The 27,761-nt window shown below is 59.3% G+C and overlaps 1 protein-coding gene across 4 annotated transcripts in view; it reads right to left on the bottom strand.

The window, feature by feature from the left end:
• BAIAP2 (BAR/IMD domain containing adaptor protein 2) overlaps window positions 1–24,275 on the bottom strand; it is a 77,212-nt gene extending 52,937 nt beyond the window's left edge. For all 4 annotated transcript variants that reach the window (XM_030922509.1, XM_030922512.1, XM_030922511.1 and 1 more), the window contains exons 1-3: window positions 24,081–24,275; window positions 5,791–5,866; window positions 2,074–2,160 (exon numbers count right to left, since the gene is read on the bottom strand). In XM_030922509.1, the coding sequence (XP_030778369.1) occupies window positions 2,074–2,160; window positions 5,791–5,866; window positions 24,081–24,134 (217 nt within the window). In that variant the 5' untranslated portion in view covers window positions 24,135–24,275. The remainder of the gene's footprint in view (window positions 1–2,073; window positions 2,161–5,790; window positions 5,867–24,080) is intronic.
• Window positions 24,276–27,761: the final 3,486 nt, after the last annotated feature.

Genomic DNA, 27,761 nt, shown 5'->3' on the forward strand with positions numbered 1-27,761 from the left:
CCCAACAAACGGTTAATTACGGTAAGACAATGACTCAGCCAGGAGCGGTGGCTCACGCCTATAATCCCAGCACTCTAGGAGGCTGAGGTGGGAGGATCACTTGAGCTCAGGAGCTTAAGACCCAGCCGCAACATACTGAGACCTTATCTCTAAAAAAAATTAAAAATAAAAAAGTAGCTGGGTGTGGTGGCGCACGTCTGTGGTCCCAGCTACTAGGGAGGCTGAGGCAGGAGGATCACTTGAGCCCATAAGTTCAAGGCCACAGTGAGCCGTGATCATGCTACTGCATTCCAGCCTGGGTGACAGAGCAAGACCCTGTCTCTAAAGAAAAAGAAAAAGCCCCTTTCACAGACACCCACTGCTTCTGCCCTTCTCCAAACCCTGAAGACCTAGGCTGGTGCCCAGGAGCTCCAGAACAGACTGCTGTTGGTGGCACTAGAGTCTCGGCCTCCGCCGCCTTAACGCCATGCATCTCACCCTCACCCGCCAGGCTGAGTATGTGGAGGCCCAGCAACCCCGCCCAGAGTGCCTCCTCCTCTCCTCCCCAGTCTGTCAACACAGCAGTGCCTCAAGAAACTACCAGGGCTGGCACGGTGGCTCACGCCTGTAATCCCAGCACTGTGGGAAGCCAAGGCGGGCGGATCACAAGGTCAGGAATTCAAGACCAGCCTGGCCAAGATGGTGAAATCCCGTCTCTACTAAAAATAAGAAAAACTTGGCCGGGCGTGGTGGCAGGCACCTGTAGTCCCAATTACTCAGGAGACTGAGGCAGGAGAATCGCTTGAACTCAGGGTGCGGAGCTTGCAGTGAGCTGAGATCGTGCCACTGCACTCCAGCCTGGGTGACAGAGCGAGACTCCATTTCAAAAAAAAAAAAAAAAGAAAGAAAAGAAAAAAAAAAGAAACTCCCAGGAATCACCAGACCTGCAGCAAGCATCCCAGCGGGTCCTGCCCAGGGAATGGCATGGTGAGGGGAGGGGCTCCAATGAGGGGCCGCGGGGCTGCTAAGCACGGCAGGACGTCGAGAGCGAACTGGAGAGAACGGAGCCTGGGCAGGCAAAGCTGGTTCCCGGGTTCCTGGCCCCACAGCCTCAGCATTAGGGAGACGGAGCCTCTTCTGGGAGCTGGAATTGACACAGAGTAACCCAAGACCCCCCAACCCACCGCCTGCGACACATCCAGGGCCTCTGTCAGTCAAGGGGGCTATCAGTCCCCAAAAAGAAAAGTAGAAAAAAGGGACCAGGGCCAGTCCCACCGACACTTCCCCATCCGAGGGTCTCCAGACCTGCAGACCACCTCCCAGATCGGCGGCCACGGGGAGGTAATCAAGAGCGAGCACGGCCTGTCCTCTGTGACCAGAGGGAAGAAGAATCCAAGTGGTTTCTAAAGCAACTCAGGCTTCCTCGTGCGTTGAGGAAGCTCTGGGAGCAGCAAGTCAGCACAGGCACAGCCAGCCTGGGGTCTCCCAGGTGGGCAGAGGAGACCTCAGCACCACCCAGCTAGGTGAGGGGACTGTGGAAGCATGGACTCCGCCTCAGCCACGCCTGCAGCACCCCCACGCGGGCCCTGACTTTCCAGGTTTTGCCCTGTGTCCCTTGACATAGACGTCGTAGGAGCCATCACAGAAAATTTGCTAAACATAGACAAAGCGTCAATAACATAACCTGCCAGTCAGCCAGCAGACACGTTGCTGGTGTGTCTTCCTCAGGGCCACACCGCACGTGGGCTTGCATCCTTTTTCACTCATTTTAATAGCAGGAATGAATTCCCACGCCATCTAATCCCATCATCCAAGCACACAGACCCCAGTGTCAGCCGCTCCAATTTGCCAGGAGCACCTTTAAACATGGGTTTGCCTGCTCGTCCTCAACCTAAGCTGCACGCCTCAGGGGACGGGACCCACCGCCCACTTTCAGCAGGATGTGCCCCTCAAGGCAGCTCCCAGGGTGACTGTCATTAAAATATTTTCCCATTTGACAGGCAAAACCTGATCTCAAATCAAAAAGCGGCTAGACACAGGATAGGGCCCCAGAGCTGCCTGAGGACATCAGGCGACTGCCAGGCGGGGTCTCACCGAGTTCTTTGGAGCCCTGGCTCTCGCTGGCCAGCTCCCCCATCTTCACCAGGGCATCAAAGTAGCCTTTGGCTGCGTACGTCACACCTGGGAGAGAAAAAAGGGAGCAGTTATTTCCTCCATGAGACACAGACAAGACTCTTCCCCAGCAAAAACATGGCAGTCTTGGCACGCACAGGCCAGCCCCATCTCCTGCCCAGACAAGCTGGGAGAACATTTGGCTTGCTGTGATTTCTGGGTTGGACAGAACCCATCTCTTGTTGATATTCTTGTTTCACCCCAATCATGAGAGCTCCCTTGGCTCGTAAGAACACAGCTTACCGGTTCAGGCCCTGGGCTACTCAAGTCAGATTGCAGAGTGCTGATTCCTATCACGTGCTACCAGGCGGGGAGGGGGGCGGGCGGGGAGTGTTGCACTAACTAAGTGTATTTCGTGAGACAAAGAACCAACCCCGGGCAAGGAAACTGCAGAGCTGGGCAGTAGGAAGCCATTTCCCCACAGATCCCCAAGCCGAGCCTGGAGCGGGAAAACTATTTCCCATCGCTTCAGTCTCAAACCAGGACGCCCACCTGGGATTGATCACAGCTGATCAAAGAAGGCTAAAAGCATCACTTGGTATTGCCACCGCCTGAGGGGCCTCCCATCAACTCCGAGGCAGAGCCTGATCTCATCAGAAGTGGGCGTGAAGGGCTCCGGCTTGCTGAACTCCTCCCCAGCCACAGGGGTGGAGCAGGCTCCTGGAAGAGCCTGGGCTTCCTCCTCAGGGACTCCAGGGAGCGCCTGGTAAACTCCTCCACCTGACAAGGAGCCCCACCCCGACCTCCAGGCTGCAGAAAGGGCGAGGCAGGGCCCTGGAGAGCAGCGTAATTACAATTTCTAATCCGTTTTCTACACAACTCACTTAGGCGCCTATAACTGGGCACTTCATCAGATTTTATTTATGTACTTTTCAATTCAGCGCGCACAATTTGTTCCGCAGTACAAGACCACGTCTGCAGAGGAATGAAGGGCTGTGCCTCGGGGGAGGTGGGCTGCCTCCAATAAAAGAAAAACGAAACAGCAGAAGTGAGACTCCAGGGCTAGGGCTGTGGCTGTGGCTAAGGTGGCCGTGCCGCCTGGATGGCTCAGCTCATTCCTGCGAGGCCATCAAGAAAAACAGGAGGAGGAAGTAGAGCTCTAAGTCTCCGCACTCAGCCCTGCCGCCCTCATGAGGAACCAAACAGGAGCGGAAAGGCTCAGAAGGAACCCACGCCTTGGTGGCATCAAAGGGCTGAAGTGCCTGCTCACCCAGAGGAGGGGAGCACAGGCCCCGGCCCCCACCGCAACCCACCGACAGCGGCATCCACACCACTTCCCTGTGTGCGGACGACAGGGAAGAAACCCACACCTCGGACAGCCACGTGAGGACTATGAAAGACTCTACCATAGATGAGCACCAAGTGTCCTACGGACAAGTGGCTCTGGGAAAAGGAAGCCATCGTCAGTCTGCAATGTGCAAGACCAGCCCCCCTTCTCCAGGGGTGGGATCATCTGGACTCTGGGTTCCCATTGTAATGCCCAAGATTCAGACCCAGCTGGGAAGAGATGAACAACTGGTCTCATTCACAGGGCAGGGAACTTGGCTGGGCCTGGAGAATCTGGATATCGTGTGCCATGCCTGGAGATCATGGGATCACCACGGTTGGAAGCCCTCTGCACCCACCTCGAGCCAGGCCTCAGCCTTCCTACTCTGACTCAGGAGCCTCTTCCCCGCGTCAACATTTCAGACCAGAGGCAAAGGCAGCTCTCCCTGGGACCCCCACAAAGCTGCCCAACAACCGGGCTGCACCGCAGGGGACCAAACCAGGTGCAACTTCCCCCAGGAGGCCACGCCAGCCCTCAGAGCGGCCACAGGCTCTGCTGCCGACCTCCACTACCTGGTCCAAGAGGAGGGGCAGGATGGAGAGAAACAAGGCTGTTCCTGGGGCAGCCATGGGGGCCCCTGCAGGGTGCCGGGTGCAAGCAGAGGTGGCCCAAGGGAGCTCCCTGTCCCCTTCATGCCCACAAGGAAACATGAAGGCCACCCCCACTAGATGTGGCAGACAGACACAACTGGTCCACCTTGGGAGCTAAGAAGGAGGGCAGTGCCAGAGACAGGCCTTCTGCCAGGTGCTCGGTTGGGGTACTCTGTCCTCAGATGACAATGGAGTAAAGATGGTTAAAAAAAAAAGGCCGGGGCCGGGCGCGGTGGCTCAAGCCTGTAATCCCAGCACTTTGGGAGGCCGAGGCGGGTGGATCACAAGGTCAGGAGGTCGAGACCATCCTGGCTAACACAGTGAAACCCCGTCTCCACTTAAAAAATACAAAAAATTAGCCGGGCGAGATGGCGGGCGCCTGTAGTCCCAGCTACTTGGGAGGCTGAGGCAGGAGAATGGCGTGGACCCGGGAGGCGGAGCTTGCAGTGAGCTGAGATCCGGCCACTGCACTCCAGCCTGGGGACAGAGCGAGACTCCGTCTCAAAAAAAAAAAAAAAAAAAAGGCCGGGCACGGTGGCTCAAGCCTGTAATCCCAGCACTTTGGGAGGCCGAGACGGGCGGATCACGAGGTCAGGAGATCGAGACCATCCTGGCGAACACGGTGAAACCCCGTCTCTACTAAAAAAAAAATACAAGAAACTAGCCGGGCGAGGTGGCGGGCGCCTGTAGTCCCAGCTACTCGGGAGGCTGAGGCAGGAGAATGACGTGAACCCGGGAGGCGGAGCTCGCAGTGAGCTGAGATCCGGCCACAGCACTCCAGCCTGGGCAACAGAGCGAGTCTCTGTCTCAAAAAAAAAAAAAAAAACAAAAGGAGGGCTGACCCACTCCTGCCCCCTCCTTGCCACCTCTAACCTGGCACCAAAACTGGACAACCAACTCCACCCAGCCCATGGGTGCTGCGACACCAGGAAGCCGTGGAGGAGCCGGGGGCGGCTGGTGGAGATGTGGTGCGTGACCTGGAAAACACGATCTCCTCCCTGCTAGGGGATGTGGACTTTGCCTATGAAGATGCTGCAGTTACAGGGACAGACACGGTAGAGGACGCAGGGGGACCGGGGTCACTGCCCAAGAACAGCAGGTCCCCATCCATGACCAGACTCAGCCATGAGCACCTGCGGGGCCAACAGGGCAGGTGAGAAGGGCATCTGGGGACAAGGAAGCCACTCCCCACCAGGATGGAAACATGCAGGTGCACCCAAGACCCCGCGGCGGAGCGCCTGGGCGGGGTGGGGGTGGTGGTCAGCGTCTCAGGGAGACAGTGGGAAGAATGGAATGGCCCTGCAGCCACCAGCCCCCCACACCCTCTGTCCTGGCTCTTTGTGAGAAGGAGCTGCACGGTGTTCACTCACCAGAGAGATACCACAGGTCCCAAACCCAAAGCTGCTGCAGTTACCAACAGCTTCATCCCAGCCCTGATCCCACAGTTTCTACATGATTCTCAGGGACTGATATCCACACCCCTCCCATCTCTAGATGCCACGGGACACGAGCAGCCCGCACAGGCAGGGGCATGCTGCCACGGTGACAGCAGACACAGTCCAGAGTGCATGGGCTACACCTTCACTCAGAGCCGCTGTCCGGTTTTGTTGCTGGAACAAAAGACCACCTTTCGCTCCTGACCAGGCCCCACAGGGTGTGCCCAAGTCCATCTGCCAGCTCAGGAAGCAGCTCCCACCCCACAGGGCCAGGGCGCAGTTCTACCTGCCAGCGCCTTCTCGTAATTCTTCCCCATGGCGATGAAGTTCCGGAGGCTAGGGTTGAACTGCTCCATGATGGTCTGGAAGAAAGCAGAGAAGAAACAGCATTACTGGCAGAGGTCACCCTGGTGACTCCGAAGGGTCCAAACACAGAGATGCCAGGCACCCCTCCCAGGGTCGAGACCACAAACGCTCAAGGTAGGCTTCTCAAGTTCAAATCCCAGCCATGCCCCTGATCAACGTCCTTGGGAAAATGGCCTTCCTGAGCCTCCGCTTTCACATCTGTACGAAAGGGATGAGAAGAAACCCTGCCGCAGGAGTGTTTGCGGACTGAAGGAGCACATTTGCACGGTGCAGCAGGCAGAATACAACTGGCGCTCAGACGTGCTGCCGCCGAGGGGCCGTTCCCATTAGCGCAGCTGAGTCAGCCCAGAAGAGCCTCCACCGGCCACACACAGTCACTCACCGACATGGCGCCCCCCCCAATAAAATCCTACTCAGCACATCAATTACCAAACATCAGCTCTGATTAGCGCCATTGCAGCCTGATCTGCAAATGCCACGCTATGAATAATCCAACGGCTCTGGGTCTGTTTGCCCGACGGACGGGCATCTCGGTGCCAAGATCAGCAGTTCTTAGACTCAAGAAATTAGATTTTCACTGTGAAGGCCAAATAAATGTTTTAATTACAAGGCATAAAAACAGGCACACACAAACAACAGCCAAATGGGAATTCTACCGACATAACACACACTGTCAACAGCCAACCGCCGCCAGCAAGGGCCGGGGAGCAGCTCCAACAGAAACCCTGGCGCAGCCGCCTCCCGTGTCTTCCGGTCCCTTGTTATGATGTGATCCTGATCTTTCCTGAGGATCACAGGAAGGGAAGCCGCCCAGCCCTGTCACACACAAGCAGAAGGCTGTGGGGCCCCACCCACCCAGCCCCAACCTGTGGGCCTAGAGGGTGGGGAGGGAAGGGCAACTCCATCCCCCACCCCCTCTCCCAGCACCTGGCCTCAGCCTCCGGAGCCAACAGGGCAGATAAACAGGGCATTTAGGGACAAGGAAGCCACTCCCCACCACGGGATCTGGCTCCAGAAAACCCGCTATTTCACGTGTCTTCCACTGCCTGCCCTGAGCTACGGCCAGGGTGTGCGTTCTCGGGGAACGAGGCCCCCAGTTCTGTGCTACACCAGGGCTTGCAGCAGGCCGGGTACACCTCAGTCCTGCCTGTGCTGGAACCTCCAGTGGTAAAGCCACCCGGCCAAGTCCCAGGGCAGGTGCCCCTTCCTTCCTGGATGCAGCAAGAGTGAGGGCACCTTAGCGTGCTAGCCCAGAGCCCACGTGCACAGGGGTGGGGGATGCAGCAGCCACCCAGCTGCAAAGTCCTGTTCTCACAGAGCCAACATCTACCGAGGGAAGGCAGGACTAGCAGGGCCAGCACTTCCGCAGAAGTGGGACAGGCGTGCTCGGCGAGACGTGGAAGGCAGGCAGAGAAGCACTTGCCATGCCAGAGAGCAGTGGGCAGACCAGAGCAGGGCAAAGGCTCCGAGGCAGGGGCCATGGTGAGTTCCTGGGAAAGTAGGACCCGACGTGGGGGTGGAGGGGGCCCAGGGGAGGCAGGAAGACGAGGAGGTGGGTGCAGTGGGATACACCCTGAGGCCAGGCTGCATGAAGCTAAGGAGGGTCTGAGCAGAGCGATGGACTAGCTACCTTTAAAAGATCCCACTGGGTCGCTGAGTCGGATGCGGTGGCTCACACCTGTAATCCCAGCACTTTGGGAGGCAGAGGCAGGAAGATCACTTGAGCCCAGGCATTCAAGACCAGCCTGGGCGACATGGTGAGACCCCATCGCTACAAAAAAATTTAAAAATTAGCTGGGTGTGGTGGTGCACACCTGTAGTCCCAGCTACTCAGGAGGCTGAGGTGTGAGGACTGCTTAAGCCTGGAAGGTCAAATCTGCAGTGAACTGTGACTGTGCCATTGCACTCCAGCCTGGATGACAGAGGGAGACCCTGTCTCTAAAAAAAAAAATAAAACCGGCCGGGCGCGGTGGCTCATGGCCGTAATCCCAGCACTTTGGGAGGCCAAGACAGGTGGATCACGAGATCAGGAGATCGACACCATCCTGGCCAACATGGTGAAACCCCGTTTCTACTAAAAATACAAAAATTAGCTGGGCGTGGTGGTAGACGCCTATAATCCCAGCTACTTGGAAGGCTGAGGCAGGAGAATCGCTTGAACCTGGGAGGTGGAGATTGCAGTGAGCAGAGATCGCGCCACTGCACTCCAGCCTGGCAACACAGTGAGACTCCGTCTCAAAAAAATAAATAAAAATTTTAAAAAGACAAAAACAAACCAGAAGAGATCCCTCTCGCTGCTCAGGGGAGACTAGATTTTAGCCAAGGGCCCTGGCATATGCCGGGAGACCCACTGGACGCTCTGGGATGTCAGAGGAGAAGAGAGGCACGTACCACGCAGGCCTCTGTTCTAGGGGCAGGGATGCTGCAGCACAGCAGGCTCAGCACTGAACTAAATACTTAGCAATGATCTAGGAACCTGAACACTTTAACTCCCAAGAGCGCCTGGGAGCCGGGGCAGGGAGGCCACACAGGGAGTAGGGTGAGATGGGTCTGGCGCCCAGGAGAACGTGAGCCAGAGACGACGCCTGAGAGTTACCAGCAGAGAGGAGAATGCTGGGACCTGGAGCGCTCTCGGTAGCCTGGTTCAAACTGACCAAGCAGACCGGGACTGACAGGCGGGAAATGCTGCCGGATGCATGTTTATTGTAATGAACTCAAGCAGAAGGGAGCATCAGCCAAGTGAGATGGATGTGGCTGACTCTGGTGTTCTGGTGTGTGTGTGCTCATGTCTGCATGCACATCTGTGTGCATGTGTGTGCATAGACACATGCATGTGTGCACGTGTGTTCATGTTTGCATGTACACATTTGTGAGTGTGTGTGGGCTGAGATGCAGCATCAAGCATGTTTCTCGCCCTATGTGACACAGATGTGAAAACACTACCACAGAGGGTGGGCATGCCAGAGCAGACCCCTCGCTCACAAAAGCCCCACATGCTTGGCTTCAGGACCATGACCCCCACAGACCCCCGGGGCAGAAGAGGTGGCTCAACCTGAGCCCTGGGAGCTCCACTAACATCCTGAGCAACAGGAGAAACAGGCCAGGAGCCACCCAGGGCCAACCACGGCGGGTCAGCACGGCAGCCATGCCCACTGCATGACGCATGGGGCAGCCCCAAGGTTTCGCTTCCTTAGCGCAGCAGCTGCGCTCACACGGAAGGAATGCAGGAGAGAATGGGCAGGGAACAGCCACCTGGGCATGGCCCTGCCTCCATCTGCAAGAGAAGGGCGGTGGCCAAGACACACAGGTGCTGCTGTCCTGGCCCGAAGGCAATGGCAGAGGCATCAATTCCACTGAGCCGACATTGTAAGGGGGGACACCCCTTCCCAGGCGGAAGGGCCAGTTCCTCCTTCTACATCTGCATCCAGCCCCTGGGCCAGAAGAGAGGCTTCTGTGGCGCCCTGCCTCAGGCACACACAGCAGGTATCACCCACCCCTCCTCCGGGTTCCTCCCTCTCCCGGGAACCACAGGAGGAGCCCAGTGCCCATGAAGAGCCCAGCCCCTCTGCTGGGAGACCATCTCCGGTCAGGCGTCTGGTCAGGTGTCTCTGAGCCCTCTAACGAGTCCATCCATCATCCTAGAGCTCAGGCAGGGGCCATCCTGACCCAGTGGGCCTGTGTGGAGGTTCCTAGCCCGAGCACAGCCCACTGTGGGGCATACACTCCAGTCCCACCTCCACTTCCGACTCCCCTAACTAGGCCAACATCCTGGTCCGGGGGCCCATAACCAACAGGGGTTCTGCAGTGTCCGGGGGTCCCGGGGTGGGGGCAGGGGAGCCAGTGACAGGCAGCTCCAGCTCCTCCGGAACGAACACCAACAGCGGTGGCCCCAGGTGGAAAGAACTCAGCCACACCAACGCGGCTTTTCCAAGTCATGGAGCGAGTGTATCTTTTTGCAGGATGCCACCAGGAAGGAGCTGAGCTCAGACACCCTGACGCCCTGACAGTGCTGGTTGGGGCGGGGAGGTCTGTGGGCTTTAAAAGGGGAAGGGAGCTTGTTTCTTACCAACACCAAAGGGCTGCAAACACAGAAAAGCCTAGGCCGGGAGGGAGAAACTGCACAAGAAAATAACCTCAAGCCCTCAGAGGGGCTACCCCCACACGGCAGGTCTGAAGTGAGTTTAAAGCCCAGCTGTCCACACTGAGGGCGCTCAGAGACACGTCATGCCATCCTCAAGACCACAACAAAACTAAGAGGCTCCTGGGGGCTACGGGCACAGAGAGAGCTGTGCAGGGGTTCTGTGACCCCGTCCCCCCTGCCAGGACAGAAATCCTACACCATGAGCAACCATCACACTGTCCTCAAACTCTAGGACCTGTGCGGCGCAAACGCAGCGCGGCGCGTGCATAGCTCTGCTGTACCCTGGTGACCACGCACTGGCTCCCCGGGGAGCGTTCTGGGCTGGCAGGGACTTCCAGTTCCCTGTTTGTTTATTCACTATTGACCAGGGAACACCTTTCCCACCCCCGGGGGGGGGATCCTGGGCGGGCCTGCCCACAAGGGGTTCCCACACACGCCATGGAGGGCTTCCCCTCATGGGACACATGCCGCAAAACACCAGGTGAGGAGGAGTCCCTGCCCAGGGCTGCCCGCATGCTTGGCTGCCCTCCTGTTGGGAGGCCCATAGAGATGGATGTCCCAGTGGCCCTGGAGTCGCATGAAATCCAGGCCTTGACCACAGCAGGGACCCCAGCTGTCCCTACTACAGCCCCCAGGGACCCCGGCTATGCATTTCTGAAGGTACAAACGGGAGGGCCATGTCCACCAGTTAGAGGTGGCCGCCAGAGAATGTCGATGAGCCCAGGGAGCCCTTTTGCTGGCAAGCTGCCGGACACTGCTGGCCAGCCTGGAGACTGTGGTCATTATGATTCAGTGCTGCGGGCCGGCCTGGCCCGTGCAGGCACAAGGCAATAAAACCCCTGTCATCTCCACCTCCTCCCAACTTGGGCAACAAAGGAGAGCGGCCAGTATGTGTATAGAAAGGAGCTCTGCCAAAGGCCTTTGCTCTCCTGTCCACTTCCGGGCCGTGCTGGGGTCCACCTTCCACCTGCTCAGGAATTCTCTTTACTCCTTGGCTCTCCCTCCTGTCACACCGCCTCTCCAGTGCTTTCCTGGCACGGCGGCCACAAACAAAAGCAGTCTCTCTGTGGACAGAGAGTGTCCCCCACCTCCCTCCAGCCCCTCAAGGCAGATGCCAGGGTGGGCATGTATGGCCACACCCCTAGGGCCTGTGTGCGTATGAAGCCATACACATGCACATATACCTGTGTGTGTGCTGCGGCCACGTACTGCACGCGTTTACCTGTGCATGTACACTCACGTGTGTGCTGGACGCACGTGGACCCGTGTGTGTGCTGCAGGCATGAGCTGGACCCGTGTGTGCGCTGTGGCCATGAGCTGCATGCTTACCTGTGCATGTACACTCACGCGTGTGCTGGACGCATGTAGACCCCTGTGTGTGCTGCCTGTGTCTGTGTGTAGCCAGGCTGAGCTGTTTTCTATCTACTCAGAAGAACAAACAAAGAAAAAGAGTCAATGCTGGGACCTTCCCTAGCTGCCTTAGACCCTCATCACCCTAATCCTCACCCAGCCCCTCCATGAGAGTCCCTGTCCCATCTTACACATGGACAAAATGAAAGTGAGGTTCAGGAAGCCAGTGGCCAGCCCACTAGCTCTTGGAGGAGCCCAGAGTCCTGGCCTCAACCCTGCTGACCACACACCCAGCCTGGTCCCTCTCCCCCAATCGCTCCTGGTATTGTACCCGACGTGCTCCCCGAGGCCACATTCCAGTAATATCAGGAAAAACGGTGACTCGATCCGCCTGGCCTCCCCAGGAGGGCCAATGCCCACGGCGGCTGACTGTTGCGGGGAGGGGCCCTGCCCACCACCCACTCCCTCATCCACGGACTGGCACAGTTCCTGAGGGGCCAGGCTGCTGTTGCCCACTGGACCACTGCCCTCACTTCCACCTCTGTTGCAACAGGCAGAAGCCGGTGCCAGCTGCAGGGCCAGCAGCGCCAGAGGGGCTTCCCCCCGCCCACTGTGCCACCACGGCCACCACGTAAGGGCCCCACACACAGACACGGACCTCACCGCACCCACGGCTCTGGTCCATGTAGGCTTGGTGGGACCCTGCCTAGGAAGCCAGGCTCCAGGGAAGGGAACACGGGACAGAGCCAAGCCCGGAAGCCCCAGGCTCCATGTCCAGCACAGAGGAGGGGGGTGCAGGAGGGGCCCTGCAGCAGTGGACAGTGTCCTCCTGGGAGGACACCTCAGGGCTTGCTGTCCGGGGGCCACAGGCTCAGTTCCCTTGGCTGCCAAGAGGGTTAGGGGTTTCTGTGGGCAGAGAGCATCAGGACGGCAGCGTCCCCCAGGGCAGGCCACTGCTGACCCCACACACAGGAGCACAGATGAGCTCCAGACCCTGGGAGCTGGCTCACGGGGCAAGGAGCGGGGGCTGTGGCGGTGTGAAGGAAGCCTGGCCGGAGTGGCGTGGACGGTCCTGTCCCCTCTCAACACTTGGACATCTGTCCTGGAGGATCCTTCCTGAAGGAAAAAAACCAACTCCAGAAGCCCAGCTGGGAGGGCTGCCTGGAGGAGGCAGATCTTGAACTGCATCTTACTTGGTTCGAGTCAGACAAACTACAAACCCGTGTACACGGATTTAGGAAACGAGGGGATGCATGGAAGCTTCTGGGAGGAAACAGCCCGTAGGGTGAGGACAGGAGCCTGAAGGTGAGCTGGAGGCTGCAGAACGGGATCCCAACGGGAACGGTGACAAACCAGGCAGAGACGGCACCCTCCTCCATACCCTCTGTGGCTGGGGGTGCAGGAGCTGGCAGCTCTGCCTCCCTGTACTAATGGGGTCCCCACAGTCAAGAGCAGGAGGAAACTGTGTGGCCAAACCCCTCTGTCATGCCAGGCACCCCCACCATGAGCCCCCCCAGGCCATGAGACCCCACAGAGGGCTGTGGGTGTCAGGAAGCAGGTGCCTCTCTGGAGGCAGGAGGGGGCCAGTCTGTTCCAGAACAGGGGGGTCAGGAGGGGCCACTAGGCTTCTCCAAGGGCAGCTTCGGCACAGCCTGGCTGACTCAGGCTCCCCAGAGCCACACAGGTCAGACAGAGAGCACATCCCAGCCTGTCCTGAAAGCCGGAAGACAGACACCCAGGTCCCACCCATACCCGGGACTCCTGCAGGGCCCCGGGCAGCCTGGCCACAGGTCATGGTGGGGTCAGCGTGAGGGGCTGGGATGTCCCCTAGGGTGGTAGCTCCAGTTCTCAGCCTCTAGGAGCACCCCAAAAAAGGCATCATCCTAATAAAGTGATTCCTTGTGTCTTTGGCACGGCGCCCAGAGGAGCAGGTGGTCCTCCACCAGGAGGGGCCCGAGGTGCAGGGACTTCTTCCCTCATGCTGCCTGCCCTACCCGCCAGGCTCCTGGGAGGCCCCAAGACAGGGAACATGAATGCTGCAACTAAAAACAACAGAGACAAATGCCAACGCTAAGGCCAGCTCCTGAGCCAGGCACTTCTGCCCTCCGCCTGCGGGAAGGGCCACACGGCCATTCCCCTGGGCTCCCAGCCCGGGCCCTGCTTCCCTTTCAGGGTTGCGGCAGCATCTCCCTTTCCATGGGCCTTGGACACCTGCACGCCCTCTGCAAGCTTTCTCCTGGGGTCCACAACTCTCAGGGGCCCCAAGTCTGAGCCCTCCTGAATGAGGTCCCCAGGAGCAGAAGTCCACAAGGACAAAGGCCACACGTGGGGCCTCGCATGCAGGACACCATGACCCGGCCCGCGCAGGAGGAGCCACAGCCCAGCAAAGTCCAAACACAGCACCAAGCAGCCTGGCCACTTCCTTCCTGTCCGAGAGGCACATCCTGCCTATCCCAGCTTCAATGGGGACATAGCCCCTTACAAACACCTTCCACTGTCCGGCCACCCTGGCCTGGGTCACAGAAATTAACAACTGCTCAGTCTCACGGGGTGTCCAGCCCGTACAGGACAGTACATTCCGGCTGCCTTTACCTGTGGCCAGCACTGAGCTGGCCCCTCACCAGCTGACTGCTCGTTCAATGGAATCAGCTGTCCCTGGGGAAACCTTCCTGTTCTCATAAACTGCAGGCTGCACTCTGACTGAGGTTGGAGGAGAAAACCATCACAGGCTCCTAATGCAATCAGCCTGAAGACAGACAGGTGGCCACCTCCAGGCAGCATGGGAGACTTGGCCCCTCCAGCAGCTACTGTACCTCCATCACGGTGTGGGGCTCATTGGGTGTCATGGCTGAACTGTGTCCCCTCCCAAGATGCATGTGTTGAAGTCCTAACCCCCAGCATCACGGAGTGCAACTGTGTTTGGAAACAGGGTCTTCAAGGAGATGATAAAAGTAACTGGGGTCAGCTGAGCACAGTGGCTCACGCCTGTAATCCCAGCACTTTGGGAGGCCGAGGCGGGCAGATCACAATGTCAGGAGATTGAGACCATCCTGGCTAACACAGTGAAACCCCGTCTCTACTAAAAATACAAAAAAATTAGCCGGGCATGGTGGCGGGTGCCTGTAGTCCCAGCTACTCTGGAGGCTGAGGCAGGAGAATGGCGTGAACCCGGGAGGCGGAGCTTGCAGTGAGGCGAGATCGCGCCACTGCACTCCAGCCCGGGCGACAGAGCGAGACTCCGTCTCAAAAAAAAGAGAAAAGAAGTAACTAGGGTCACTAGGGCGGGTCCTAATCCCACACGACCAGTGCCTTACAATAAAGACAGAAGAGGGCACAGACAACATAGGGACCAGCCGGGCGCCGCAGCCATCCTGTGCGCTCATCAGTCTGTGGCACTGCATCAGTCCCCCTTCAATGTGGAGAGGGCTGGTCACTAGGTCACTCATTACCGCCAATCGCAGACCCAAGTCTGGTCACCGCCTGGCCTGCAAGAACCCCCGAGGCCACTGCCCCATCCCCTCCCTGTGAAGGCTCTAGCCCGGTCTTCAGGCTGGGCTCACTGCTGGAGGAGTGACTGTGGCTGAGCAAGCAGGGAGGCAGCCTTGGAACACCTGTACCGCCCTCCTCCCGCCAACCTCAGGTCAGGCAGGTGGGAGGTGCGGCCCGGCCCGGGGGCTGCAGCCACACTCAGGAACACAGGCACCCAGGACAGCAACAAGCAGCCTCGGGGTGGGGCTTTTCTGCTCCAGACCGCTGACCTCTGATCTCTGAAGAACTTTCCGTCCCACAAGCTAGTGATCGTGGCCACCACTTACCCAGTACTCTCTCTGTGCCAGGAAATACACTATTGTCTCACTGAATTAATGAGAAAACAGAAGCCCAGCAGCGAGAATGCCTTCCTGAACTCCTCGAACTCCTGAACGGAAGAACAGACACACAGCTGGAAAGCCAGAGGGCCCTGGAGTTGGCTGGCCGGTTTCAATGGACTCAGCCACTCCAACTGATGGGCGGGGACACACTTCTCCCCCGAACCGAGGATCCCATCAGGCAGGGACACCCAGGACCTGCACACGAAGCAACAGTAAAGAGGCTGTGCACAGAGGACACCCAGCGCAGTGTCCAGTGCGAGCAGTGGTGAGGGCTCCCGCGTGCCAGGACGCTCCAGTGCAGACAGTGGAGAGGGCTCCCAGGTGCCAGGACGCTCTGGTGCAGACAGTGGCGAGGGCTCCCAGGTGCCAGGACGCTCCGGTGCAGACAGTGGCGAGGGCTCCCGGGTGCCAGGACGCTCTGGTGCGGACAGTGGTGAGGGCTCCCGGGTGCCAGGACGCTCCGGTGCGAGCAGTGGCGAGGGCTCCCGGGTGCCAGGACACTGCGGGCCCAGCCGTCCCCAGAGCCAAATCATGAGACAGCGGTACCACCACCCAGGCCCCAGCACCCCAGCTTCACAGCCACATCCCTAGATGGGACTCCTGCCGCCAGCTGGACCACAGCCCACAGCTCTGCTCCATGGCCTGGAGTCACCGAGGCCCTGGAGTCTCAGCCCAGGGGCAGGACAGGTGGAGGCTTATGCTCCATCCATGTCTGGACTGTGTGAGGACGGGCTTTCCGTGGTGGAACAAATGGAGACGGACACAGGCCTCCTCTGCCAAACAGAGTCAGCCAGGGAAGAGGAGACTAGACAAACCCAGAGGAAAAAGGAGTGTACAAAGACCCAGGTCCACTTCACATCAGGAGGTGGCATCTCGGCCTCCACCACACCCACTGGTTTAAAAGCACCACCTAGACTGGATGCAGTGGCTCACGCCTGTAATCTCTGGGTACCCACTGGTTTCAAAGCCCCACCTAGACTGGACGCAGTGGCTCATGCCTGTAATCTCTGGGCACCCACTGGTTTAAAAGTCCCACCTAGACTGGACACAATGGCTCACGCCTGTAATCTCTGGGAGGCCAAGGTGGGAGGATCATTTAACCCCAAATATTAAAGATCAGCTTGGGAAACATGGTGAAACCCCATCTCTACTAAAAATACAAAAAATAGCCAGGTGTGGTGGTGCACACCTGTAATCCCAGCTTCTTGGAATTGCTTGAGCCCAGGATGCAGAGGCTGCAGTGAGCCAAGGTCACACCACTGCACTCCAGCCCAGGTGACAGAACAAGACTCTGTCTTTAATTAATTAATTTTATTAAATAAAAGCCCTGCCTGGAAGTGGCAAGGCCACTTTGCCTGGCACTAGCAGCATCCACCCAGACCACGCTTGGCTCTGGGTGAGACAAACCCTCTACTGGACAGATTCCAGCTCCAGTGGTCAGGGGATACCCTCTCCCCCACCACCATCCCCACCCCCATTCTAAAGTCAAGATGTCGCTCTTTACCAGCACAGGCACCTGGGCTACCCCAGCGCATTCCACCATTCGCGTCCTGCGACTCCCATTGGGGCAGTTATGACATGCGGGCGATCACCTGGCATGGCCCACCTGCTGACTGTCCCCTGCCACAACCAGGCAGTGGCACGCCTGGACAGCTCAGTGTGCAAAACACATAAGGACCATCCAAAGAAGGAACAGGAGGCCTGGCCGTTGTCTGAAAACCTGCTGACCAAGAAAGCACAGGGTGCGTTTGCTCACACATGTAATCCCAGCACTCTGGGATGCCAAGGTGGGAGGACTGCTTGAGCCTTGGAGTTCAAGACCAGCCTAGGCAACACAGCAAGACCCCCATTTCTACCAAAAATTAAAAAAAAAAAAAATTAGCCGGGCACACGGGTGGGACACACCTGTGGTCCTAGCTACTCAGGTGGCTGACGCAGGAGGACTGTGTAACCCCAGGAGGTTGAGACTATAGTTGAGGTGTGATCACACCCACCACTGCACTCCAGCCTGGGAAACAAAGCGAGACGCTGTCTCCAAAAAAAGAAAGAAAGGGCCAGGCGCGGTGGCTCAAGTCTGTAATCCCAGCACTTTGGGAGGCCAAGACGGGTGGATCACGAGGTCAGAAGATCGAGACCATCCTGGCTAACACGGTGAAACCCCGTCTCCACTAAAAAAAAAAATACAAAGAAACTATCCGGGCGAAGTGGCGGGCACCTGTAATCCCAGCTACTCGGGAGGCCGAGGCAGGAGAATCACCTGACCCCGGGAGGTGGAGGTTGCAATGAGCCAAGATGGTGCCACTGCACTCCAGTCTGGGCAACAAGAACGAAACTCCATCTCAAAAAAAAAAAAACAAAACACTACCCGATTTTAAGACAGCTGTTCGAGTAAATATAAAATAAAAACTGTAAGTGACAAAAAAAAAAAGCACCCTGTTATAATTGGGCCGGGCATAGTGGCTCAAGCCTGTAATCCCAGCACTTTGGGAGGCCGAGACGGGTGGATCACGAGGTCAGAAGATCGAGACCATCCTGGCTAACACGGTGAAACCCCGTCTCTACTAAAAAATACAAAAATCTAGCTGGGCGAGGTGGCGGGCACCTGTAGTCCCAGCTACTCGGGAGGCTGAGGCAGGAGAATGGCGTAAACCCGGGAGGCGGAGCTTGCAGTGAGCTGAGATCCGGCCACTGCACTCCAGCCTAGGTGAGAGTGAGACTCCGTCTCAAAAAAAAAAAAAAAAAAAAAAAAAAAAATGACAGCCTTTTCCCCTCCAAGAGGTCCCCAGCACCTCACGGTCCAGGACATCAGATCTGATGGTGCTGCATGCATCCCACCCCCGCCCATCAGAGTGAGGACAAGAGCACTGAGGATACCAAAGCTGGTGCCACCTGACCTGGGACAGGTCCCGGAGCCTCCAGGGACCCTGGGAGCATCCTGCCCGCTGTACCCACTGCCCAGGGAGCAAGATTTGGCCAAGGTCATATGGCCAGGGAACAGGCCATGCAAAACTCCTCCTGGCAGGAAACCCAAGGACCAGGCAGGATTTTCCAAGGCTCAGGAGTGACCAAACCAAGAGCCAGCAGACAAGGCTCTGTAGCGTTAGTCAAAAAGACCAAGGACAAATCAGGGATAACTTGAGGGAGATGCTGGGGGTGTCACTGTGCCTGGCAGGCAGAAATGCGCCCCCGCCAGGGGCAGACCCCCAGCCTCCTGCCCCCTGGAAGGGACTCCTCAGCACAGCATGGGCTCAGGCCAACCTCCCCACCATCTCCACCGCCTACTCCACTCTTGTTCCCTGGGCTTTCTGGTCCCCTTGGTGCAGGACCAACACCAAGAGCCCCTGGGCCACAGCAGGAGAAACAGCCCTCAGCCTGCCTAGGCCAGCCCCCAACCAGGGCCACCTCCTCAGCCTGTACTGCCCACAGCCCTGGGAAACAGAGATTCCAACCACGTGCGGTACCAGCCGCCACCACCTCCAGGGAGCCCTCAGAGGGCCCAGGCCACTGCTTGAGGAGCACACAGCTGGAGCGAGCAGACCTCAACAAAGGCGGGACAGTGATTCAAGCATGAGCACTCCAGAACCCAGAAACGAGATATGTTCATTCCCAAATACCAATGGGTCCCCCTCACAGACCGGCCACCATTACAGGCCCAACGGAGGCATCCGTGGGCAGGACAGATCAAGCCCCTACAGTCACAGAGCCAAACGGGTCCCTTCTCGGCCTCCCCTTCTGCCTCTGGGTTGAGGCCCCTCGAGTCATCGTGCAGCTGTACAGGAACAACCAGGGGCCAGGAATGAATCAGCGCTCGGGGGAGGTGGAAGTGCGTTGGAGGCCGGTGCCAGCTCCATCCCCGCCTGCCTGTAATTACTAGGGATCTTAGCGCAGGCTGTGGGGGGCGGCTGACAGCGCTGGCCGCCCAAACACAGAGCTTCCAGGGGACCACGGGCTCTGTGCAGCCACGAAGATGTTTCCCTATCCTGGGGCCTCAAAGAAAGACACCCAGACAAGGAGGTAGGGAAGGCAACACAGGGCAGACTCTGGCTCAGTGCAAGGAAGGACAGGAGCCAGCCTCAGCTAGCAGTCAGTGGCACCCCAGCTCCACAGACGGTGCAAGTGTCCCCACCTATGGTGGCAGCCCCAGGCAACGCCAGCCCAGGGCAGCTGGCAGAGAGGGCCATGCAAGGCTGGATGGGGACAAGCGGTGATGTCCAGCTCTGCTCACCACCTGCCACTCCTGCAGTGATGCTGGGGTTGCTCCCCCGACCAGGACCCAGACCTGTGAACTGGGGAGAAGGATGCGCCGGGCCTCAGCCTCCTGGCCAGCCTGCCTCCTGGAGCTCGAAAGAGAGATAGGCCCCTCCTGTTCAGTGGCCAGGTCACACAGCAGCCCTCCCCTGCAAGACCACCTATCCTGGACAACTCAGGCCATGGTGCCTGTGGCCAGTAGACAGGGCATGGCCCTCAGGCCTCGACATTTGGAACCTTCAGTTGCAAACAAGACAGCAACAGGAACACAGCTCCCAGCAGCTCCCACCCACTGCCCTCCCCTCTAATGGTGGCCCCTGAAAGCACAAGGCAGCACCCGCCTTCATTTTAACCCTGAACCTCAAGTCCACTCGGTCAGTCCCATGAGTCAACCGATCTCCCCAACAAAGGACACCTGCTCAAGGCAAGGCCTGTGGGGACAGCAGGCATGGGCAAGACACTCTCCCACTCAGCCCACAACTCCACAAGCACCACGTCCCAGAACCACCTGGTCACATCCATTGGTAGACACGGACCTCACGCAACCACCAACGGCACAGCAGGCGTGGGACGCTGAGCAAGCGCCAGCAGAAGGGCCGCGCACCCTGAAGCCAACACTGGCAGGACAGTGCCCGGGACCAAAGCCCACATAGGTTGGGCAGCCCAGAGGGCAGCGTGACGCAGCAACTGGTCTCTGTGCCCTGGCCACCCTGCCGAGGGGACCACATCAGCACGACTCCTGGGAAACGCGCACCCTGCTAAAGGCTGGCGGTGGCGAGGGCGGGTAACAGACAACATGACATGCACACAGGGAGAAAACACAGGCCCGGTCCACTCAGTGGCAGCAGACCCCGCCACCCTGCGGCAAGACGGTGCCCACGGGGGCCACCCCAAGAAGTATCCCTGAAAACAAAGCACCGCATGTACATGTACACACACGGACACACACGCGCGCGCACGGAGCTGGGCCCAGCACTGTGACTTCCCTCCTCCTCAGGTGCCGGATCTGCTGACCCCCAGGCAGGCAGCTCCAATGCCAGGAGGTGCCTGTCAGAGACCTCCCCGCACCAGTCTCCAAATGGAGGGGACGGTGAGCTCTGCACATCCCACAAAGAAGGTGGATGTAGCAGAGAAGAGCAGCCGGGCCTGGAGCAGAAAAGCCGGCAGTGGGCTCCCCGCCACCCAGCACATGACACCCACCACCTGGCACAAGCCCTTACCAATCACACCAGAGGTGGCAAACCCAACTGGTTCCTGGCTCCAGCAACCCGGTGGCACCCGTCTCCTCGAAGCATGACCGCGGCCCTGCCAGGCTGGCTTCCCCACCTGCTGCGAGAGTAACCAGCCAGGGCCAGGAGCCTCGGCACCACGAAGGCCGGGGCTACGGCTGTAACAGGGACTCCTCCTCCTCCCGGATGCTCTCCCACCTCACATGTTCTAGGACAAGCTGTGGGACAATGGCACTATTCCCAGAGAAGGTGCTGGAACCGCCACACTCCAGGTCATGGGTCACCTGGGAGCCAGGGCTTCTCTGCGGACACAAGACCGTGAGGAAAACACCCACCTAGCAGTCGCCTGGCACTCCAGGAGCCACAGCCAGCCAGAAAGCCAGCCCCTCAGCACGCAGGGATGCTCGGGGCTCCCCCAAGAGGGCTGCAGTTTCACTAGCCTTAATTCCAAAGGCCCCTCAGTCATCTGGGGGAGGCAGATTCCAGCACTCCATCCCTCCATCTGGGCCATTACCCAGGGCTACCTGAGCGAGGGCAGGGCCTGGGCTCCTGAGGAAGGGGTCTTCCTCGCCTCGCCCTCCCAACCCCTGCAGGGCCCAGCCCAGATGCTGCCCCCAGAAGGTCTGAGATTGGGTTCTCTGCAAACACTGGGAAGCGTTCTGCTCCCCTCCCCGTCATTTTCCATGAAATTCCCCGAGGACACAGTTCCCAAGGGAATGGAGCCACCAGAAAAGAGGTCAAAGTCTGCGTTACAGATTCTTACAGGGAAGAAAATCAAAACTGCACTTTTTATTCTCGCATTTTTAATCAGCAAGGCCAAGGACAAGCGTCCTCCTTTGCCAAGGCAAACACCACTCAGAACTGCAGTTGAGGCGATGCAAGGGCCAAACCAAACAGCTGAGCCGCATCACGGGTGACACTGAGCAGGCCACAGCCCAGCCATTCCAAGAGGCACTGCCAGGGCTCTGCAAGCCGCCAACCCAGGCGCAGGAGCGGTCCCAGGAAGGGATGCCAGAGGCAGCACCGTCCCAGGAGACGACGGAGCTTAGCACTGCCTGGACCGGCTGGACCGGCCCAGGCGTGCACACCGGTGGCTTCAGCGGTCTCCTGACTGTGTCTCCATGTGGGCTGAGTTTCTGCCTGGCCGACATTGCCAAAGCTGCCCAACCAGTACCGGCACTACCAAGGCACCTTGAGCTCCCCAGTGACAAAGCACAAAAAGGTAACAGCACCAGGACTCAAAGACTCAGCAGTCAGGCCCCCGGAGTGGCAGCAGGAGCCACCTACCTACAAAACCAACCCAGCCTGTGTGCAGCAGCCGTGCAAGCCTGTCGCCAGGGCAGAGCCTTTCCAAAGTGGATCAGCCCTTCAGACACCTCCGGCCTACCGCGTCCAGCTCTGCTAAATCAAATCATCAACCGCCACATCTTCACTTGAGAAAATCACCAATTAACCCACCCGTGGAAGACGAAAGGCAGAACCTGTGTGTTTCACGTGCTCCAGACCTACTAGTCTGTGTCCATAGGGGCTCAAAGTCCCCAAACACTCAGTCTTAAAGAGTTTTCCTGCCACCCTCCTGCCAACAGATTTCACTCAGACCCGCAGATAAATTACAGCTCCACCTAGGTGAAGGCCGACTGCCAGTTAGGAGAGTTTTATTAAGGACGATCACGGGGTCGGTCCCCCAGATCAAAACCACTCCATGTGCCCCCCACCCCGCCACAACTCTTACCACGTAAGTTCCTGCTTTCTGGTTTCAGTGCAGAAGCAGAGAAAATAGGAAAAAGGTTCCCCCGGTACTTCTCTTCCACCCTCTGCAATCACGAACAAATCGTAATGGAACTAATGACTAATAATTTAATAAACCTCCCTCCCTTGACAGCATGTGCTTTCACAGAGGAACAAGACCAGAACCGTATGCCACACTCTGTGAAACCAAACCTAACCCCAGGGCCTGTGCCTTTCCCAAGCAGACTCCTCAGGTCACCCTGAATCCTGTCTACCAGGGGCTGGGACATGGCTTTAGGACTCATCTAGTCGACCGCACCCGCCTTCAGAATCCTTCCAGACCGACACGGCCCCAACTTCACAAGCTTTATTGAAAGCCGTACTCAAATGCAATCTGCCCCCTGCACTCCAGCTGGAACCAGAGGGGCCACCCCCAGAAGCCTCCATCTGGCTCTCCGAAGCCTGAGGGCTAAGAGCGCTTTGCAGGCCCCTGGCCAGGCAGGCCTTGGCCGCCTAACACAATCAGAAACTGTGACTCTGCCGGGCAGGGCGCAATCCGGTTAGGAGGCATGAACCAGCAACCGCCGGGTAAATATCCACTCCACTCAAAGCCCAGCCTATCACTGAACCTTCAGACAGTTTTGAAACAAAGCACATCTTTGTTGTAAGAGATCGCCTAGGACCCAGGGCCACCCAGGGCAGGGGTTTCTCCTCTGAAAAACTGCCCCTCGGGAGCTGCTGGGCTCAGGCAGGGGGTCCGGACCGAGAATGGATGCTTTAGAAAGAGGAAACCAAGGGCCTGTTTGTCTATCCCAGCCACAAAAAAGACCGGGGAGGGGACGGCAGGGGAGGCTTCCAGCGATGCTCTGCGGCCCTCGGATGGGAACCTGTCATTTCACAGACGAGAACGTGGACGCCACTCTTAACACATCTGAAGCAAAGGTAGGCACGTCAGCCTCCTACACAATTAGTCTTCTCTCTCCGCGGTTACATAAGATGATGGATTATCCGTCCACCCATCCAGCCTGCCCGCGCTTCGACCTCCCACCTTAGGCCCCAGCATCGACGCCGGGCAGGAGTTGTGGAAAGGGAAAGCCTGTTGAAAAGGAAGTGCCCGAGGCTCGCGCACCCGCGCCTGGAAAAGCCCCACGGTGACACCGCGCCGGCCGCGGCCTTCAGGCAGCCCCCACGCCGTCCCGGCCGCCGCAGCCCCTGGGCCTGCCGCCCCCGCCGCCCCGGCCCCGCCCGGGTGTGCTACGACCCGAACAGGTCCGAGGGCTCCCGGGGCCCGGAGCGCGGCTCCGTTCCTGCCGACGCCAAGTCAGGCGCGCAGAGAGGAGCGCGGGGCCGAGAAGGGCCGTCGGGGCGGGGAGTGCTCCCTGGGGCTGGGGACGCGGCGGGCCGCGACGGGCATGCGGTGGGGGCGGCCGGGAGGGGGCGACCACCTGTGAGCGGCCGGCGCCGGGCTCACCACCCCCGCAGCCCGGGGCCCGAGTGGCTGCGCCGGAAAAACCCCCGAAGTCTTAGCCTCCTGGCCCCGCGCGCGGCCCCAGGGCCGCCCTGGTCGGTCGGGCTTGGGCGCGCGGGCGGCGCGGGACCCGGGCGCACCCGGAGTAGGCTCAGCTTGGCGCCGGCGGGGGCTCACCTTGTAGACATTTTCCGTGAGCCGGTGCATCTCCTCTGAGCGAGTCAGCGACATGGTCCTGGGTCCCGGCGGCACCACAGACCGGAGCGGGGGCGCGAGCGGCGGCGGCGGCGGCGGCGGCGGCGGCGGCGGCAGCAGCAGCAACACGAAGACGAAAGCTGACCCGAACCACAGAGCCCGTTGTCCGCCGGCGGCCACTTTTATAGCCGCCTGAGGCCCCGCCCTGCGGCAGTCCCCGCCCCTGCGTCCGCCCCCGTCGCGCCGCATCACCGCCCCCGACTACCCGCCCCCACCCAGCGCTGCCGCTGCTAGGCAACCGCCAGGCCCCGCCCCCGCATCGCCCTTTCCATTGGTGGGTTCCGGAGACGGGGGAGGGGGCGGGATCGCAGGCGGGGCCTGGTGGCCGACTCCAGGCAGCGATTGGTCGGTGGCGGCGTCGATCCTGGGAGAGAAGGGGGAGGTGCGGCGCGCTCTGGGGCCCTGGGAGCAGCCTGAGGGGGGCCCGGCAACAGCCGGGCTGGGGGCGGGGAAGCGGGGGCGGGGTGGCGCAGGAAGAAGGAGCAGAAGGTGCGGGGAGGAGAGCGGGGGGCGCCGGCGGCGAGCGCGCGTGGAGGCGGCACTTCGCGAAGTGGCACTTCGGGGCGGGCGGCCGGCCCGCCGGGTCACGGCCTGGCGCTGCGGGGAGGGCACCCGAGCGGCTCGGATGCAGGACGCCGCGGGCCGGGTTTACAGGTGGGAGAGGCCCCGACCCCACCGCTTCGCCGGTAAGCCCGCCGGGCGGGCGGCGACCCCCGGACGGCCCTTCGGGGCAGAGAGGAGAACCTTGGGGGAGGGGGTGCTGCAGGAGGACTCAGGAGAGAGCTGGGCCCTGTAGTGGGGGACGACTTGGAGAAGCAGGATTTCGGGGGAGCATCATGAGGAGAGGACTTGGAGGAAGGATCTTGCAGAAGGTGAACTCTGGGGAGGACCCTAGACAGGCAGACAGCGCTTGGGGACTTGGGCCTGGGATTCTGGAGAGGGGAGGACCCTAGGGGAGGAGGATTGGGGAAGAGGATCTTGGGGGAGGGCCGTGGGAAGGAGGATCTGGAGAGGGGATAAGGGAGTTTCCTGTTGGAAGTCCTCGGGACAGGGCGACCCTTAGGGAAGGGGAGGACCCTCGTGCGGGCAGAAGATTCTCGTTGGAGGCAGTTTACTTGGGGAGAGGGGTCTCTGGGGAAGGCAGGGTCCAGGGCAGTAGGAAACGAGGGGCCCGGAGGACTCTCTGGAAGTGGAAACCCCTGGGGGGTGGGGGAACCTCGTAGGAGGAGTAGGGGAGTCGGAGCTGCCTCCAGTTTTTAGGAAGGGTCCTGCTTAAGGTTCGTCCCAAGGGGATTCTGCCGGGGAAGCTGGCCGAGTTGGCACGCAGGTCTCCCAGTACAATTCTCTTGGAGAAATATTTACATAAATTAGGCTAACGTAGAGGAATTATTTGCTTTACATGTAAAACACCAGATCTGAGCGCTTCCCTTTAATGAAACCTCACACTCTCCCAGCCTCCCATCCCTGGAAAATCAGTCATTCATTCATTCCTTCAACGAGTCAGGCCCCTGGGGGAGACCCGGCTGTGCTGGCTGGCCGGCAGACCCCCAGGCATCGGCCGGGGCTAGTGCACGGGCTCATGCGGATGGAAAGACCAGGGAAGTAAGATTCAGGAAGCATTGCCTCCCTCCCACCACAGCCCCGCTCCTCCTCTCCTCCAGCTGAATTTCCTTCCAGCTACTGGCCCTGGCTGCTTCCTTTTTCTTTATTGTCTCCAGTGTTTGGGGAAGATCCCTGTGTATTTATTTTCTAGGATTCTTTTGGTGGCAAATGACAGAAAGTGCCCTCAAACTGGCCCTAACAAATTCACCTGAAGGTAGGTGCATCTCCACTGACCCTGATCCCCTTCTGTCTAGGCCAGCTTCTTGCTGTGCTCTCTGCACCCACCAACCTAACACGCAGCCCTAGGACTGACGTCCACTGGCCTGAACTGGGTCTGGGGCCAACACGGAGCAGGTGGGGGTAGAGCAGCCCTGCTCGCCTGGAGGAAAGTTGAATGATGGGAACCAAGATGACAGATGGAGGCTGGCAGGCAAACAAGGGAGGTCTCCTCACTCCAAGAGGGGAGTCAGCCTGGGGACAGTTCTTCTCCAGGCCCTGCTGCTCCTATCAGCTGCAACACAGCAGAGGTAGGCCCCTCCGGAAAAGCTCCCAGGGTCCTGGGTCCCGCTCCGACTTCTAGAAGCTCCCAACGTTACTTCCTGGGCAGGCCTGCACATCATCGCGCTACTCTCGTCCAAGGGGATAGTCACATTCACATTCAGTGACCGACTCAGAGCCCAGCCTGCTTCCCAGGTGGCCAGTGGCTCAGCAGTCTCAGTGCCTGGGCCTGCTCCCTCCACCTGGCAGGTGGGCAAGTGGCTGAATGCGCGCCAGAGGCCTTCCCTGAGAAGAGGGTTATCAGAACACCTGCCATACATGGACGTGACCAGCTCAGCACCTGAGAAGACGCACTGCAGCTGATGACAGGCGCGGAGCAGGACGTGGTGAGGTCCTCGTACATAGGAATGGAGAATAAGGGCAAGGAACTCGGTGCCCGCCTGGCATCTGCCCTGCACCAGTGGTCTCCAGGAAGGTCTCCACCGAGGATGTTCCCCAGGCACTCCGTGCTTGCCTTCACCAGCATCCTGTGAGGCCTTTTGCACTGATGCGGAAGTGTTTCTAAAGGGTATAGGGGGCTGGGGGGTTGAGTACCAAGGGTTCCAGGAAGAGACAGGCCAGGCTTATGGGCTGGGCACCCAGAGATCGCCCTGACGCCAGCTCCAGGTGGAGTTAGGAGGGCACTCTTGTCCCGACGCATTTTATTTTGGAGGTGTTCACAGACCACCCCCTCTTCCTGTTCCCCTCGACTCTGAGAGTGTGGTCGGGTAGCTGTGGAACCTGACGGCTTGCCTGAAGGTTGGGCAGCGTGGCTAGAAATTGTGGCCCAGACCTGGGATCTCACCCACGCCTCTACGAGACGTCCCGAAGGAAACCATGGACTGAGCAGAGAGGCTTCGCCCTGCCCGCCTCCTCCCAGGAAGGAAGAGCAGAAGAGGTGTCGCCAGCCACCAAGACTGCCAGCCACCACCCCCTCCCAGATGCTCTGTCCCCACCCCAGACCAGGGTCACCTTCTTCCTGCACTGGGGGTGGGGTGGGGTAGGTTTCGCAAATCCAGACTGTGGGGTGGGGGTGGGAGTGGGTTTCTGTAAATGAGCAGCTCATCCAGAGTCACTGAGAAGGAGGCAGACGGAGACAGTACCCAGCAGGTCTCCTCTCGTGAGCGTTAGCCCTCGCTGGGGCGGGCCGGGGGATCCTCGGCAACCCAGCTCTGAGCCAGGGGTCTGCACCCAGGGCACCAGCGATGGGCCCTCATGCACACAGGGTGCCGAGCGGGGCCGGAGGCAAGAATGACTTCAGACAAGAACCTGATGCCGCAGCGGACGACGCGGACCCTGGGTCAGCCAGCACGATGGACCGCTGGGGAGAGGAGGGCTGGAGGCAGAGAGTGTAAGTGTGCAGCCTTCATCAGCTTATTTTTAGTTGAGTTATGTAAGTGGCTTCATCTCAACGTCACATGGGGGGGGTCTCAGATTTAATTACAGGATGACAGCCTTTGCTTT

Source organism: Rhinopithecus roxellana, chromosome 19 (genome assembly GCF_007565055.1).
Source record: "Rhinopithecus roxellana isolate Shanxi Qingling chromosome 19, ASM756505v1, whole genome shotgun sequence".
Lineage (NCBI taxonomy): Eukaryota > Metazoa > Chordata > Mammalia > Primates > Cercopithecidae > Rhinopithecus > Rhinopithecus roxellana.